The sequence below is a fragment of the Procambarus clarkii genome, chromosome 16 (genome assembly GCF_040958095.1).
Source record: "Procambarus clarkii isolate CNS0578487 chromosome 16, FALCON_Pclarkii_2.0, whole genome shotgun sequence".
Classification (NCBI taxonomy): domain Eukaryota; kingdom Metazoa; phylum Arthropoda; class Malacostraca; order Decapoda; family Cambaridae; genus Procambarus; species Procambarus clarkii.
In genome coordinates, this window is record NC_091165.1 from 31,671,699 (window position 1) to 31,689,590 (window position 17,892).

A 17,892-nucleotide genomic window follows, 5' to 3' on the forward strand; every position below is an offset into this window, starting at 1 on the left:
ATAGCTCCGGGGAGCCTCCGGGTCTCATCCAAAAAATGGCGTTTCATTACATTTAACGTTGGTTTTTCTGGGGGGAGCCCCGTCGGCTCCCCGGAGCTTTACCGGCTGATATGCTAATGTCAGACTTTGGCATCAGTCATGTGTATGGAGTTCTAGGGCCTACCGGGGACCACGAGCCAGAACCTGGACCCCTCAGAGAGGCAAGGGGAGCAATGGCCTATAGAAACCCCCGTGTGGTTGGAAGCATTCTATGTCTGCCATCGACCGGGTCAAGCATCCAGAAAGGTAAGCATTCCAAAACAAACCCCTATTCTGGTGAAAATTGCTACCTAAGCCGAACTAGTGGATAGAACTCTTCAACAGAAAACAAGGAAACTAGTATGACGTCATACGTCACCGCGCCGCTGTCTGCGCAGCTCCCCCCTCCCCGGGAGGGGGAAGGGGGAGCCCCAGACCTCCCACGCCGGCTATCCACCCATCAGTTCTTCGGCTGATGCTATAGGCAATGGTTATGTGCTCCGGCTCCAGTGGTTGTTTCAGCACTGTACCTAGAGTGTGGTGTCTGTTTTCTAGGTGGTGCGTAAGCCGGGAGTGATTCTTCAGTACTCGGGCTGCATGCGCCTAGGGTTCCCTTCCCTAGGTGCCCTGTAAGTACTGCCCTTGGGGCTTGGGGCCACCTTCCACAAGTTCCTTGGGTCCTGCCCCTGCTTGGCCGTTTACTGCTTGGTTTTCGGCCGCTCTTTGTGTGCTTGGGTGTTCTGTCTCCCTTGTTCGCCTTAGAGTAAGGGGCAGTGTTTGCACTGGTGGGGCGCGGGGTACTGTGCAGCTCATCTTTACCAATCATAGCGGCCGGCTCTGTTCCGCTTGGGTACGCTGTCCTCTTGCGGGGTTTTCTTTTTCTTTTTGTTTATCTACCTGGTGGGGGGTCTGCCTTCGTTCTTGCCCCTTGTGTTCTGAGTATTTTCTGGTGGTGCCCCCTGCTAGGTCCCCGTGAGTGTACACGTCCCGGGGGTTCAGCTCTTAGAAAGTTGTTTGGTAGCTTTGGGTGCCGGTTAGCAGTACCCTGCCTGGGACTACCTGAGCGTGAGTCCTCTTAAAGTAAACGCTCGGGACCCTGGGAAACCCCTGGGGGCGCGCGGGTCCGATGGATGTGACCCCAGAGCCCCCCCCTCGCTTCCGGCGAGTTTGAGGGTTGCTCTCACCTTTTGTCTCTGGGTGACTCTCTGTTTTGCCTCCGTCTGCTGCCTGTGGGGTCGGTGACACCTTCGACCCGGAGTCCTGCGAGTTTGGTTGCTCGTTGTGGCTCGGTTACCCAGTTGTGCTAACACAGCGGGTGTGGGCAGCAGGGGCGTTGCACTTGAGCCTTGGTGGTGGCAACGTTCTCGTGGTTTCCTCCCCGGGAGCCCCAGGGCTGCCCCGTTGTAGTTCGTTTTGGGACTTGGGGGTGTTGGTTGCTTCAGTTCCATCCACGCCCCGTTGTCTTTCCCCCTGGTTCACCTTTCCTGCCTGCATCCGGTTCCTTACGGTCTGTAGGTTCGGGGCGGGGTTTTTGGTGGTGTTGAGACTCGGGCAGTCTCGGGGAATTCCCCTTCCGGGGTAGTGACGGGGGCATTTGGGCCTGTTCCTCCAGCCGTGTTGTATGAGTCTGCCAGTGGGCTCCCTTCCTTAGTGTTTTCACGGCTGCCCCGGTTTTCTGGTACGGCCGGGGCTTTGGGGGAACGGCTCGGCCCCGGGGCCTGTCGTGTAGGTTCCCGGGGCTGGGGAGGGGCTGACTTGGGGGGGCCTTGGCCCCGTTAGACCCCGTGGGGGTTTTTATCCCCCTCTAGGCGGGGCTTGTGGTTACGTGGAGTGGGGTCTTTCCTCCCCACTCGCTGTACGTGCTGTTGGACGTCGGCCCCTCCCTGGGCTCGGTTCCTTGGCCTTTGAGTCGGTTGGTTCCGTCCTGTGGGTGGATGTTTCCTCCCCCCCCCTTTTTGGGACGGTGTTTTTGTCATGTTTCCCCGTTCGATGGGGTTCTGCGTGACTTCTGATCTCGGGTGCGCCTGCGCCTTCGTGTGCCTTCGGGACTAGTGTTGGCTTCTGTGTTCTCGAGGGTACGGGAAGGTTTTTCGCTACTTCCCGCATTATTGGAACGTCTGTCGGCTCCTCGTACTTGTCGCCCTGTTGGGCTACTTCTCCCCCTGTTGGGCTACTTGTCGCCCTGTTGGGCTACTTGTCGCCCTGTTGGGCTACTTGTCACCCGGTTGGGCTACTTGTCGCCCGGTTGGGCTACTTGTCGCCCGGTTGGGCTACTTGTCGTCCGGTTGGGTTTCTTTTTGGGCTCTTTGCTTCTTTGGCCGGTTTTCTTGTTCCTGCTTCCTCTTTTGGCTCCTTTTCTCGTGCAGTAGTCCTGGCTGGCGCCTTCCCGCAGGGAGGGTGTGCGGTTCGGCCAGCGTGTTATGCGCATGCGCCGTGGAGTTTGTTTTGGTCTGGGCGGTGTTTCAGTGCTGGGGTTTTGCGCCCTTTTTTGCTACAGTGCTTCGCCTCTCGTTCTTCTCCCTGGCTGCGGTATGTGCCCCTTCGCGCCGGGGGTGTCCTGGTTCCCTGTTGTGGGGAGGACACCGCGGTTTTCCCTGTGTCATGGGTGTGGACCGCCTCCTTCACCTCTCCCTGTTCTCCTGCGGGTCCGGCAGGGTCCAGCTCTGGCACGGTCCGGCTCTGGCGTCTTCACCTGGCGGTGCTCCCAAGTTCTTCTGGGCACGGTTGAGTCGTGTCAAGTTCGTGCCACCATTCGCCAGGTGAGTTTCTGCAGTCTGGCGTCTTTTGGCCGGGCGCTGGATGCGGCAGTGTTTATATACCTGTCTTTATTTAGGTATATTTTTGTACGACTGAGACCGTTCGCACACCAGTGACTGTCCCTTATCACCCCTTCCTGTCCCCCTCCTGTGCATGTCCAACCCATACTGGTGTCATTCAGGGGACCCTCCTTTTCTGTGGGGAGCTCCCACGGCTCCCTGGAGCTTATCGGGCTAATGTGTGTTATGTTAGACCGGGACATTAGCTAAGGAGTTCAGACCTACCAGGGACCAGCGCCAGAACCTGGCCCCTTCAGAGAGGTTTCAGGGAGCAATGGCCCTGGAAAACCCCATATGGTTGGGGGTTTTCCTTATCTGCCATCGACCGGGGTTAGGCACCCAGAAAGGTAGGCGTAACAAAACAAACCCCACATGGTAAGACACTACAACAAAACCGAACAGAGAGGTAGAAAACTCCCTACAATCCCAAGGAAACAAGCAAACATCACACTTTACTGCCGCGCCGATCGTCCGCGCAGCCCTCCCCACCCCGGGAGGGGGAGGGGGGAGCCCCGGACCTACCGCGCCGGCTGCCAAGCTCCAGTTCGTTCGCTAATGTCAACCGGGATTGACGCTTCTCTGGCCTCAGTTTCCTAGGCGGTGTTTGCCTTGTGTGGCGTTCACTGCCGTGTGTTGTGGTGTGCGGTGGCCAGGAGTACTTCATCAGTGCCGGGGCTGCATGTGCTTAGTGGCTGACTTCCCTAAGCGCCCTGTGAGTACTGCCCTTGCGTTACAGGGTTATCTTCCCTGGGGCGTTCGGGAACCATTCCCGTAGAGGTTCTTGCTGCTCGGCATTTGCCTCGCCCTTGGGGCCAGCTGGGGCTTGGGGCCCTTGTTTGGCCCTGGGTAGGGATTGGTATTGTGCTGGTTAGGGCGTCAAGGTGTTGCGCAGCCTGCCACCTAAGCGGCGGCCGGTTTCTGTTGCCTCTGGAGACGGTGTACTTTTGCGGGGTTTTTCTTTTGTTTTTCATTTTCTTGCCTGGTGGGGGTCTGCCTAAGGTGGTTATAGTTCCACTGGTAGTGTTTGGCGGCCCTCTGCTAGGCCCCCGTGCTTGTACACGTCTCGGGGGTTTTCAGTGCTATAATCTACCCTCTTGTTATGTTTGGGTTTCTTAACCGGTTAGCAACACCTTGCCCGGGCTTCCCGTAGTTGTTACCCTACGGGCCCTGGAAACCCCTGTCTGGGCTCGGGGGACCATTGAATGTGTCTTCCGGGTTCCAACCCGTCTTGTACGGGATCGTTGGTTGCTGTTCCCTTGTCTCCGGGTGACAGTCGCCATTTTTACCTCCGTCATGCTGCCTGTTGGGTCACTGACACCTTGACCCGGAGTCTTGCGAGTGATTCTCTGCTTGTTCTCCAGTACTCTCCTGATGTTATTACTGTTCAGAGTACAGGCGGCATCCGTGTTGCAAGCTAGGTTAGGTTGCTGCAACATGCTAGGTTGGTTTCCCACTCTAATGCCCCGTGGCCGCCCCGTTTGGTTAGGTGCTGCTCGCCCCTTTCTCTCCATGTTCCCGGCTCCGGACCGTCTGCGTGTTTCTGGGTCGGGGCGGGGTTCAGTTGCGGCAGAGACTCGGGCGGTTTTCGGGGGATGCCCCGTTCGGGTTGGGGACGGAGGTTTGAGCCTGTGCCTCCTGCCAAGGCTTCTGGGTCTTACCAGCGGCCCTTTCTTGTTGCCTTTCCCATGGGCTCTTGCTTTTCTTTCAGGGCGGAGGGCTTGGAGGACGGCTCTGCCCCGGGGCCTCTGTTGTTGGTTCCCGGGGCTGTGGGGGATGCCTACTAGCAGTTCTGGGGCGGTTTTGCCCCTTCAGGGGTTTTTCTGCTGTTGGGCGTCGTTTTTCGCCCTTCCAGTCTGCTAACTTCCCACATTTGCTGGCGTGTTTTTGTGTATTAAGCGTCAGTCACAGCCCCTGCTGGCGGCCATTTTCGTCTGCCGGTTTCCCGGCGTGGCCACCAGGGCGGCGTTGCGGTTTGTTTACATGTGTCTGGGTGTGCGAGCGAGCGTCTCTGGTGAGTTTTCAAAAAATTTGCAGGGTTTTTGTTCTCCTGTTGTCGTTTCTTTGTTTTTCTGGTGTTTTCTTGCCGTTGCCTGTTCCTCTGGGAACGTTTGGGTGTTGATTTTGGGTCTGAGCCTCTGGGTTTAGGCTCAGTGCCCCTGGCTGGTATGCTTGCTCCCACACCTTGCCCCTCGGTTTTCGGTCTGTTGGGACCGTTTTCCCAGGGCGTTCTGCTGGGGTCTGTGCTTTGCCTTTTAGTGGTGTTCTCCGCCGGCAAATGTGGTGGTTTGGGCTCCCCCTGGTTCGATTCTGGGTTCCTTTGGGTTCCTTGGTTTCGTTCTGGAGGTTTCTTCCTCTTGGGCCCCCTTTTGTGGGTTCAGGGGACTTTGTTTCCTCGTGTGACCCGGTTCTGCCTTTTGGGGTTCCGGGGTCTTCCTGGCTTGCAGACTGAGCTTTTTGGGTCTTGGCACATGTTGTGGTTGTGCTGGGACTTTGTGGTTTTGCTGTCGAGGTGGGCCTTTTGATGCAGTTTTGTGCCTTCTTTGCCTGGCCGGCGTAGTGCTCTTTGCCACTAGTCGGCGGCTTGTGCTTTTACAATATATGTCCTCACCTAGTTGTGCTTGTGGGGGTTGAGCTCTGGCTCCTTGGTCCTGCCTCTCAACCGTCCGTCAACAGGTAATTACCTAAGTGTAATTACCTAAGTGTAGTTACAGGATGAGAGCTACGCTCGTGGTGTCCCGTCTTCCCAGCACTCTTTGTCATATAACGCTTTGAAACTACTGACAGTCTTGGCCTCCACCACCTTCTCACTTAACTTGTTCCAACCGTCTACCACTCTATTTGCGAAGGTGAATTTTCTTATATTTCTTCGGCATCTGTGTTTAGCTAGTTTAAATCTATGACCTCTTGTTCTTGAAATTCCAGGTCTCAGGAAGTCTTCCCTGTCGATTTTATCAATTCCTGTTACTATTTTGTATGTAGTGATCATATCACCTCTTTTTCTTCTGTCTTCTAGTTTTGGCATATTTAATGCTTCTAACCTCTCCTCGTAGCTCTTGCCCTTCAGTTCTGGGAGCCACTTAGTAGCATGTCTTTGCACCTTTTCCAGTTTGTTGATGTGCTTCTTAAGATATGGGCACCACACAACAGCTGCATATTCTAGCTTTGGCCTAACAAAAGTCATGAACAATTTCTTTAGTATATCGCCATCCATGTATTTAAATGCAATTCTGAAGTTAGAAAGCATAGCATAGGCTCCTTGCACAATATTCTTTATGTGGTCCTCAGGTGATAGTTTTCTATCTAGAACCACTCCTAGATCTCTTTCTTTATCAGAATTCTTTAAAGATTTCTCACATAATATATAGGTTGTGTGGGGTCTATGTTCTCCTATTCCACATTCCATAACATGACATTTATTAACATTAAATTCCATTTGCCAAGTGGTGCTCCATATACTTATTTTGTCCAGGTCTTTTTGAAGGGCATGACAGTCATCTAAATTTCTTATCCTTCCTATTATCTTAGCATCATCAGCAAACATGTTCATATAATTCTGTATACCAACTGGTAGATCATTTATGTACACAATAAACATCACTGGTGCAAGAACTGAACCCTGTGGTACTCCACTTGTGACATTTCTCCATTCTGATACATTGCCTCTGATTACTGCTCTCATTTTTCTATCAGTCAGAAAATTTTTCATCCATGATAGAAGCTTACCTGTCACCCCTCCAATATTTTCCAGTTTCCAGAACAACCTCTTATGTGGAACTCTGTCGAAAGCCTTTTTTAGGTCCAGATAGATGCAGTCAACCCAACCATCTCTTTCCTGTAATATCTCTGTGGCTCGATCATAGAAACTGAGTAAATTCGATACACAGGATCTTCCAGATCGAAAACCATACTGTCTGTCTGATATTATATCATTTCTCTCTAGGTGTTCTACCCATTTAGTTTTGATTAGTTTTTCCAATACTTTCACTATTACACTTGTCAATGATACAGGTCTATAATTGAGGGGGTCTTCCCTGCTGCCACTTTTGTAGATTGGAACTATGTTAGCCTGTTTCCACCCGTCTGCTACGATTCCTGTACACAGGGATGCCTGAAAGATCAGGTGAAGTGGAATGCTGAGCTCAGATGCACATTCTCTCAGAACCCATGGTGAAACGCCATCTGGGCCAGCTGCTTTGTTCTTACCGAGCTCCTTGAGCATTTTTTCCACTTCGTCTCTAGACACCTCTATGTGTTCTATGTTGTTCTCTGGAATTCTTATTGTATCTGGTTCCCTAAAGATTTCATTTTGTACAAACACACTTTGGAACTTTTCGTTTAGTGTTTCACACATTTCCTTTTCATCTTCCGTGAATCTATTTCCCATTTTCAACCTCTGAATATTATCCTTTACCTGCAATTTGTTGTTTATGAATTTATAGAATAGACCTGGTTCTGTTTTACATTTGTCCGCAATCCCTTTTTCAAAATTTCTTTCTGCCTCTCTCCTCACTGCCGTGTAGTTGTTTCTCGCATCTTTGTATCGCTGGTATGTTTGGGGGTTCGGCCTCTTCCTGTATTGATTCCATTTTTGTGTCTTTCGGTCTCTAGCCCTCTCGCAATTTCTATTGAACCAGTCCTGTTTCCTAGTTCTGCATCTCTGTTTTGGTATAAATTTTTTTGTGCCTTTATCATATATTTCACAAAACTTGCCATACATCTCATTCACTTCCTTGCCTAGCATCAAGTCAAGGTGTATCGGTTCCTGTGCCTCTTGGGCTCTGTCATGTCTACATGTGACATTGTATGGGGGTCAGCCTCGTTACTTGTGTGAGGAGTCGCCACATTACTTCTTAGTGCTTTCCCGTTCCCATTCTGACACTCAAAAAAAAAAAACAAAAAAAAAACAAAAAAAACAAAAAAAACTAATTCTATCTGTGGCTCTTTTGGGTACTCAGTTTCCACCTGTGTCCCCTAGTGCGTGTGCCCCTTGTGTTACATATCTTGTCCTTCTCAACCCTGTCGATTCCCTTGGGTATCTTGTATGTGGTGATCAGGTCTCCCCTCACTTCCTCTTCCAGCGAAGTGTGGTTTCATTCCCGTAGTCTCTCCTCATGACTTCGGTAGTGTACTTTTTCTTTCTGAAGGGGTTCTGTTCCCTTCTCTGTTGACTGGGCGCTGGGGGAGCAGCTTGCTCTGTTGCCTCTCGCTTGGTCCCGCTGTTGGTGGGCGCTTTGGGTTGTCTTCCGGCCTCTGCTGGCGTCGGAGGACGGCTTCTCCCCCTTGGGGGGGGTTCAGAGCTGGCGGGGTGGGCTTCTTCCCTGCGCTTCGTCATTTCCTCTTCGTGGGTGCGTGGGGCGTGGTCGATCCGCCCCATCCTTCTGGGCTTCCCGTCTGCTCTTTGCAGTCATGAGTTTTTCCAGTCTGCGGTTCTTCTGGACTACTTCCGTCTGCGCCCTGGATCCTCTGCCCTGCTCGGAGGACTGTTGTCTCCTGTTCGGATTCTGTTAGGGCCGGGTGCATGGATGGTGGACCTGGACCTCCAGGTCACTTCTTGGCACGTTCCTCTCCAGTTTTTCTGGGGCTAGCACGGTTGGTAATTACCTATGTGTACTTACCTAAGTGTCGTTACGGGATGAGAGCTACTCTCGTGGTGTCCCGTCTTCCCAGCACTCTGTCATATAATGCTTTGATTATAATTGTCATATTGTCATATAATGATTGTCATATGTCATAATATGTCTTCATATGATTGTCATACAATGCTTTGGTGGTGGGGCTTCAGGTTTGCTGTTTTTATTGCATTCCCTATTTTGTGAAGGGCACTTTGTATACTCTTTGCATCTTTACCGGATCTTAGTGCCCTGTCTGCGTCTGAGATTCGGTGTCTGGCCTACCTCGACGACTGGCTGGAGTGGGCTCCCAGTCAGTCCGCTTGTCTGCTCGCCAGGGGATGGTTCTTTCCAGATCGCTGGGTTTGGTTTCCTGGTGATCTGGAGGTTTTACCTTCTGTTTCCGTCCCGGGTTCGGACCTGGGCCTTGTTTCAGGCTCTTGGGCCCCTCATTGTCTTCCCTCCTGAAGTGTTACTGTGGCTGTGGTCCCGCCTTTGGCTGTTCAGGAGGGGGTCCCGGGTTGCTCAGCGGTTGCTTGGGCGGTTGTGCGGGAGTTTGCACTTCGGCGTGCTTGTCTGCCCGCGGAGTCGGGTTTGGCTCCGGCGTCGGTTGGTTCCTACGGAGACTCCACTTCCGCCTCTTGCATTCCTTGGGTTCCTCTGGGGATCTGGTGTTGGTGCTGCGTCACCAGCTTCCTCTTTGGGGTTTTCGGGGTTCCATGCCTTGGCGGCTCCCCGAGCCTTCGCTCGATGTGTTCACGGACGGGTCGTCTCTCGGCTGGGGCTTTGTGACCTGTGCTCACCAGGTCGGCCGAGGTTGATGGAGTCTGTCTGTCCGTCGGGCTCACAGCCCGGTTCAGGTGTTCATGGCTGTCTGGTTTGCGCTTCGGAGGGTTTGGGTCACTAGGTACTCTACCGTTCAGCTCTGTTTGGACTGTTCTCTGGTGGTTCTTGCCGGAACCACAGGGGGTTTGGTTAACCGTGTGGTTCGTGTCCGGGGTGTGTCCTGCGTCCTGGTGGACAGCTGTCTCGGTTCATTCCTCTTCGTGGGTTGGCCAGTCGTCGCCGATTCGTTTTGTTGGCTCTGTTGGGCTTATGGACTCCTGGCCATGGACGTCTTCGGGTCAGCGTGGTCTAGGCGTTGCCCGTTTTGTGGTGCCCTTCCCACCTGCGAGGACTTCACGGTGGAGGCTTTCGGCAGGCCTGGTCGAGGTGGGGGGTACCTACCTTGAGGCTACCTTGAGGTGCTTCCGGGGCTTAGTGTCCCCGCGGCCCGGTCGTCGACCAGGCCTCCTGGTTGCTGGACTGATCAACCAGGCTGTTAGACGCGGCTGCTCGCAGCCTGACGTATGAGTCACAGCCTGGTTGATCAGGTAGATCAGGATCAGGGTACCTGTACCTCTTCTCCCGGTCCAGCTGTTGCTTCGGGTTCTGGCTCAGTTGCAGCCCATTCCCACGAGAACAGTCCTTATGGTTCCACTGTGGCCGGCCCGGCCTTCTTTTCAGACGCTGCTTGATAGGTGTCCGTACCCGGGGCGTTTTTCCTGAGGCTTCGCCTCTTTCAGCAGGCCGAATCGGTCCTGTCCGTGACTGGTTCGGCCTTCTCTTTGGCTCTTCGCGTCTGGTATTTTGACGCAGGTATCGCCATCTCTATGGTGTTCAGGTGGCTTTGTTGACGGTGTCCCACCTGCGAGCTTCGTCTTGGAGACTGTATGACATTTATTACGTCTTCTCGCGTTTTGTTTCCCCTCCGGCCTGCTTATGAGTCGCCTGAGCCATCCTGGTCCTTGTTCAGGGTGCCTTCTTCTCTTCCCCTCAGTTTGTGGTAGCCCCTTCGGTTTCAGTTTCCTCCTCTTTGGTACTGGTGGTAGCTTTATTGGTGTGCAGCCTTTCTCTGTCCTGGCGACGGTCGAGACGGCTGCTTTCCGGAGGGGTTCTTGGGGTATTGGTACTTGTTTGGTTTGGCCGGGGGGTGCGTCCTGTGTTGTCCAGTTGTGCTTTTTGCTGTTGCCGGCGTACCGTGCCTGGGGATGCGCTGTGGTTGATCCGGTTCCTTCGTTCCCTGTTTTCAGGGCTCGGGTCTCCCGGGTCGTCCGCAGTGTTTTCCTTCTTACTGCGGTCTGTCTTTGCGCCCGTGCTGTTCAGACGTTTACAGCAATTGCTGCTGTGTTGGTGACGTCTCGGGCTCATTTCGGGCGCAGGGAATTGTGGGTCGCACAGGTTTTTGGCCGCCCATCCATGTGTGCGTCTGTTCTTGGGCGTTCTTGTTGCCTTGGGTCGCAGGTTTGCGACCGGTTGTCTTGGCTTTGCGTTGCAGAGTTTGTGGCGGCCGCCTCCCGGGTTAGCCCTTTCTTTTCCTTCTCTTTGGGTATGAAGCTCCAGGGAGCCGTAGGGGCTCCCCACAGAAAACCAGCGTTGAATGTAATGAAACGCCATTTTCTGGGTGAGCCCCGGAGGCTCCCTGGAAACCCTCCCTCCCACCGGTCGGCGGTTTTTTCGCGTTGGTTGAAGCTTAGCTTCCGAACTGGAGCTTGGCAGCCGGCGCGGTAGGTCCGGGGCTCCCCCCTCCCCCTCCCGGGGTGGGGAGGGCTGCGCGGACGATCGGCGCGGCAGTAAAGTGTGATGTTTGCTTGTTTCCTTGGGATTGTAGGGAGTTTTCTACCTCTCTGTTCGGTTTTGTTGTAGTGTCTTACCATGTGGGGTTTGTTTTGTTACGCCTACCTTTCTGGGTGCCTAACCCCGGTCGATGGCAGATAAGGAAAACCCCCAACCATATGGGGTTTTCCAGGGCCATTGCTCCCTGAAACCTCTCTGAAGGGGCCAGGTTCTGGCGCTGGTCCCTGGTAGGTCTGAACTCCTTAGCTAATGTCCCGGTCTAACATAACACACATTAGCCCGATAAGCTCCAGGGAGCCTCCGGGGCTCACCCAGAAAATGGCGTTTCATTACATTCAACGCTGGTTTTTTAATGTTGTGAGGTGTGGGGGTTGTAGGGTTGGTTCTGTACTCACCTGGTGAGGCTCCTGGCTATGCTTGCAGGATTTGAGCTCTGGCTCTTGGGTCCCGCCTATCTGGTAGAACTTGCGGGATAGTACCAGTGGAGTGCAGTGGTGCTATTGGCACTTTTGGGGAACACTGTATTACCATCAGTGGTCTGTGTTTGTTACATGACCTACTTGCGAGCATAAGCCTTCTTGCTGGTTCGTCCGTGGACTTCCAGGGCGCACTGGCCTGTTTTTGTATGGCAGTTCCGGCCCGTCCTGGTTGTGGGGGTATGTGGGCCGGTGAACTGCTCCTAGCAGCTGGCTGGTGGGCCATCCTCTGGCCGGTCTGGCCTGGCCTTGGGCCGGGCTTCAGGTGTAAAAGAGCTCCCAGTACCTCATCCAGCAGGTATCGAGCGGGGTTTCTCCGCCGTCGGTCGCCTGGTGCAGGTTTCTGGGCCTGCAAGGTTTTTGTCGGGTCTCCGTTGGCCCTGTCTGGGGTCTGCCTGCTCCGTTCTCTGCCTTTGCAGAGGGGAGTTGCTATTTACACATTGCATGTTGCAGTGGTGCCTGTTGCTGCTGCTGCACGTGTGCATTGGTACCGTGTTTCATGGTGGCGTGTTCTTGTTCCTGTGTCCGGTTGTGGAGTGGCACTTTGCTGCCGTTTTGTGCCTGGGGATTGCGTGCGGTTTTTGTCCCTGCCTGATTGTCCACCCCTGGTTGTTCTCCTGGGTTTTTTTGTGCTTCTGCTCTTTCTTCCTGCCTCCTCTGCAGCAGGGATGTTCTGCGTGTGTTCTTAGCCTGTGTCCTGTGATGTGCTTCTTTGTCTCGGTCTATTGCAGTTGTTCGTGCCCCTTGGTTCGGGTCCTGTTCTGGCGGCGACCCTTCCGCCTTCTTTGGTTTTCCTAGCTTGCCCTGCCGGTTGTTTTTTTTTTTTTTTTGGGGGTGGTTCTTGCGATGTCTCGCGTCGGACCCGTCGTTTCTGAACTCCTGGCGGGCTTGCATGCTTTGGGGAGTTTTTCTGTTCGGCAGACGTTCCATCTCCTTGTGCCGCCTGGGTTTCGGTGGTCGCGCCCGAGATCTTCTCGCGGCTCCGCCTTTTTCCTGGGCTCGGGGGGGCCTTGTCGGGGCTGCTTATGTTCTGCCTTGTGGTCTCGCCTCCGGTTGGTGGTCGGGTGGCTTCGTGGTAGGTGTCCCACCTGCGTGCTTCTCTTGGCGGCAGTATGGGTATATTGGCGGTCCTTCCTTTTCCTGTCCCTTCTTAGGCGGTTACTCTTGTTGGCTTGGTTTACTCTCGGCTTGGTTTTCTAGTGGGGGTTGGGGGCCGTCGTCTTGCCACATACTGTCGCCTCTTTTCGTGCGGCGCAGGCGGAGCCGCTTCAGCTTGCTTTCGGTCTTGGTGTTGCTTCTGCACCGTTAGTCAGCTGTCTTGTGCGTCGTTTGACCTCCGGCCTGTTCGTGCGCCGCTTGCACCATCATGGTCTCTGGTCAGCGTGCTCTGTCTTCTCCTCGGTTGGTAGTGCCCCTTCGGTTCCTGTGTGTTTTTTCGTCGGCTCTTTCCTTTGGGCCTTTTCCTCTGGGGGTCTGTTCGCTGAGTTTTCTTGCTCCTTCGGTTTTAGCGTTTTGGTTGTTTGATGGCAGCAGTCTCCGTCTTTTCTGGCGCGGGGTGGGGCTGCTGCATTCTGGAGGGGTCCAGGGTTTGTTGGTGCTTCGTTGGTCGGGCCGGGGGTGTGTCGTTTTTGTGTTCAGTGGCGGCCCTCCGCTGTTGTTTGCGTGCCACGGCATTTGGGTCCGGAGCGCGTTTTGCGTTGATCCGGTTCTGTTCTTCCCAGTTCGCGGGTGATGGTGTCCCGGGTGGTCAGCCGTGTTCTTGCGGCTAAGCTGCCTGTGTTCTTCCCTCATGCCTGTGGCGTTCGTGGCTTCGCTGTTCTCGCTGCCGTCTGGGCGACGTGGCCTTGCAGTCTTTCGGGCATGGATTTTTGGTGTTCGTGCAGGGGCCTTGCTGCTTGTGGTTCTCGTGTTGTTCCCGGGATTTTCGGGGCTGTGGCGCCTTGGGTTGGCGTTTGCTGCCGGTTGTCTCGCCTCCTTGGGGGGTGCGTGGTGTCCGCCTCCCGGTTTTGTCCCTTTGACCTTCCTCTGTGGGTAGTTAGCTCCGGGGAGCCGACGGGGCTCCCCCCAGAAAACCAGCGTTGAATGTAATGAAACGCCATTTTCTGGGTGAGACCCGGAGGCTCCCCGGCAACCCTCCCTCCGGTCGGCGTTTTTCGCGTGTTTTGACATCTAGCCTCAGAACTGATGGGTGGATAGCTGGCGTGGGAGGTCTGGGGCTCCCCCTTCCCCCTCCCGGGGAGGGTGGAGCTGCGCAGACAGCGGCGCGGTGACGTACGACGTCATACTAGTTTCCTTGTTTTCTGTTGAAGAGTTCTATCCACTAGTTCGGCTTAGGTAGCAATTTTCACCAGAATAGGGGTTTGTTTTGGAATGCTTACCTTTCTGGATGCTTGACCCGGTCGATGGCAGACATAGAATGCTTCCAACCACACGGGGGTTTCTATAGGCCATTGCTCCCCTTGCCTCTCTGAGGGGGCCAGGTTCTGGCTCGTGGTCCCCGGTAGGCCCTAGAACTCCATACACATGACTGATGCCAAAGTCTGACATTAGCATATCAGCCGGTAAAGCTCCGGGGAGCCTCCGGGTCTCACCCAGAAAATGGCGTTTCATTACATTCAACGTTGGTTTTTTGCATGTAATGATTGATTTCTGCTACAGATATCATACTTACCAATTTTAAATGTATATTAGTTATATGTATATTGGAGAAGATTCAACTTTCCACCATGTTGTAACATGAAATAACTATATATATATTTAAAATAATATATATATTATCTGAGGAATATAATGTATTTAATAGAATAGAGAGCCTTCAGTGTTTGTAACTTTTCAGAAAGATGAAATATTTTCTGGATTGGAGATGTGTGTGATGGGGGATAGTCAGGAATACACGAAGCAGCAACTAGAGACATTAATAGTTGAACATGGAGGCTCCTTCACACAACACCCAGGTAAGAATTTGATAAAGAATAATTACATAAATATTTTACAAGAGTAATGATCTTCTGGGGTAGCCCCTTGAGGCTGCCTGAAGCAATCTTGGTGAGATGGCTCCCAACTACTAGATCACATTATCCATAGGGTTCTATTCTGCCTACCAGGGACCAGAGTCAGAACATGGTCCCCCTTCATAGATGCACAGGAAACTGATGCCACTCCGTAACTACACTAGGGAAGACACGCAGAAAGTCAACGATCCAATACAGACCACTGCTGGATTTAGGAGAGACTGAAGCCTCACAACCCACCGAATGAAATCCTGCAATAAAATGAACAAAAAATCGAAAACCCTACCTCTGAGTACCTCTTGCGTGACTCGGTTTTTGCCTATATTAGGCCCTGCAACCTTTACATTTGAGTCTTCTCCTTGGATGCATATGAGGTTCAGAAGTCTCCCCACACATTTGAGTGGCATGTGGTGGCAACTGTGTTTCAGGTGTTTTTGGATGGTCCTTCCTTTAGGCTGCTCCACGATGAATGTCATGACATGATGCTAAGCAAGGCTCGTGGAGTAGAACTTTCCCTCATAAATCAGTGAACCTCCTGGCCTCAAATATGTAAGTTCAAAATGTCTAGGTTTGAGTGAAAGTCTAAGTAAAATCCACCAGTTTACAAGGGCAAACTTTACTACGGCAGTCCCTGTGGCATAGTGTTAAAAACAATTGACCAGCACTTCGGGAGCACTTTGGCCTTGGTTCATATCCTGGCCGGGGAGGATTGACCGAGTGCCAATCCTTAACTGTAGCCTGTTTAACCAGCAGTGAATGGGTACCTGGTTGTTAAACGATTTGGCGGGTCGCATTCCAAGGAAAAAATAAGGATTAACCCTTAAACTGCGCATGGCATATATATACGCCCTGAGTAATATGTCCCATGGTGCGCATGGCATATATATACGCCATAGGGTGCCAGGCCTGACTCAAATGGCCCGCGGCTACACGGGGTTCACAGTAGCTTCCTCAGGGCTCTTGTAAACAGATGCCATTTAAAAAAAAAATTGTGGGCAATATTCTCAGGTGTGAGAGGCACAGTACTGTTGGAGCAACCAAGGCCGGCGCACGCAGCATGTTTGAACAGCATTGCTGTTCAGCTTGTGACCACAGCATCGCCGTAAAATGTCAAAATATATATATAATTGTTATTATTTAGCGATGACAATATTACAGATGACCCATGACTGTGATATAAATAACCAGGGTTGTGATAATAGCAGGATTGTTGTAATAATTAGTGCTGTGGGAGGAGTGATGCTGAGAGATGGAGGGAGACAGCATCGTTTACTGACTGTGTGGCTAGCTGTTATTGTTTGCATTCACCATACCAGGTCAGTGGTTCTCTATGGTAAACACAAATGTAGGTACTTATATATAATGTGTGTATTAGTGTAATAACAGTAATAATAATTAGTGTAATAATAATCATAAAAGTATTTGAGAGAGTGATTAGGAGTCAGGTCACCAATTTCATGGAGACCAATGACCTTCACAACCCAGGCCAACATGGATTTCGAGCGGGAAGATCGTGCCTCTCACAGTTACTTGAGCACTACGACAAAGTCACTGAGGCATTAGAAGAAAAACAGAATGCTGATGTGATATACACGGACTTCGCAAAGGCTTTCGATAAATGTGACCATGGCGTGATAGCACACAAAATGAAGTCAATGGGAATAACCGGTAAAGTAGGACGCTGGATACTCAGTTTTCTATCAAACAGGACTCAGCGAGTAACGGTCAACCATATAAAATCTAGTCCAAGTGCAGTTAAAAGCTCTGTACCTCAGGGTACAGTCCTTGCACTGCTGCTTTTCCTTATTCTCATATCAGATATAGACAAAAATACAAGTCACAGCTTCGTATCATCCTTTGCAGATGACACAAAAATCAGTATGAAAATTACATCGGCTGAGGACATTGAAAAACTTCAAGGTGATATTAATAAAGTTTTCGACTGGGCATCAGAAAATAACATGATGTTTAACAGTGATAAATTCCAGGTACTCAGGTACGGTAAAAATGAGGACCTTAAACATAATACAGAGTACAAAACACAATCAAATGTACCCATAGTAGGAAAACAGCATGTAAAGGATTTGGGAATAATAATGTCTGACGACCTAACGTTTAAGGAGCATAACCAAGCAAATATTGCGACAGCCAGAAAATTGATAGGATGGATTATGAGAACATTCAAATCCAGGGATCCCATCACAATGGTTGTACTCTTCAAGTCACTTGTGTTGTCCCGTCTTGAGTACTGCTCAGTACTCACTTCCCCCTTCAGAGCAGGAGAGATTGCTGAAATAGAGGGAATACAGAGAACATATACGGCACGCATAGACGCAATAAAGCACCTAAATTATTGGGATCGTCTCAAAGCCCTCCAAATGTACTCACTAGAAAGAAGACGAGAGAGATATCAAATAATATACACCTGGAAGATACTGGAGGGCCAAGTACCAAATCTACACAGTAAAATAACAACGTACTGGAGTGAAGGATATGGAAGAAAATGTAGAATAGAACCAGTGAAGAGCAGAGGTGCCATAGGCACAATCAGAGAACACTGTATAAACATCAGAGGTCCGCGGTTGTTCAACGTCCTCCCAGCAAGCATAAGAAATATTGCCGGAACAACCGTGGACATTTTCAAGAGGAAACTAGATTTATTCCTCCAAGGAGTGCCGGACCAACCGGGCTGTGGTGGGTATGTGGGCCTGCGGGCCGCTCCAAGCAACAGCCTAGTGGACCAAGCTCTCACAAGTCAAGCCTGGCCTTGAGCCGGGCTTGGGGAGTAGAAGAACTCCCAGAACCCCATCAACCAGGTAACAGCAAAAGGATTATGCTGGGAGGAGCCATATGGGTGACGGAGGTGACGTCGTCTGCACGATTTGTCTAGCTGTTTAGAGGGTGGCCACTATGCTCTTTGGGCGCACTACAAGCTTAGGTGTACAGTTACGGTGCATAAAACATGTAGATATTTATATATAATATGTGTATATAGGGGTAATAACACTGCAAAAAGTATTGTTGGGGGAGAAAGTTTAGTGCGTGTGACCTTGAAAGAGTGAGGGAGCCGCCAGCCGCCATCTGTGTATAGCGACGACTCTTAGTGCCTGAACTAACTATATCAGCTTAGCTGTACAGTTGTGGTGAACAAAATATATACATACTTATATATAACGTCTGTATATAGTGTAATAACACCACAAACGGTATTGTTGGGGGAGAAAGTTTAGTGTGTGTGACCTTGAAAGAGTGAGGGAGCTGCCAGCCGCCATCTGTGTATAGCGAAGACTCTTAGTGCCTGAACTAACTATATCAGCTTAGCTGTACAGTTGTGGTGAACAAAATA

At 51.7% G+C, this 17,892-nt stretch overlaps 1 protein-coding gene across 1 annotated transcript in view; it reads left to right on the forward strand.

Moving 5' to 3' along the window:
* Nucleotides 1-17,892, forward strand: part of DNAlig4 (DNA ligase 4) — a 594,766-nt gene that overhangs the window by 445,100 nt on the left and 131,774 nt on the right. The window contains exon 15 of the mRNA XM_045745582.2: nucleotides 14,372-14,489. Coding sequence (XP_045601538.2) covers nucleotides 14,372-14,489 — 118 coding nt within the window. The remainder of the gene's footprint in view (nucleotides 1-14,371; nucleotides 14,490-17,892) is intronic.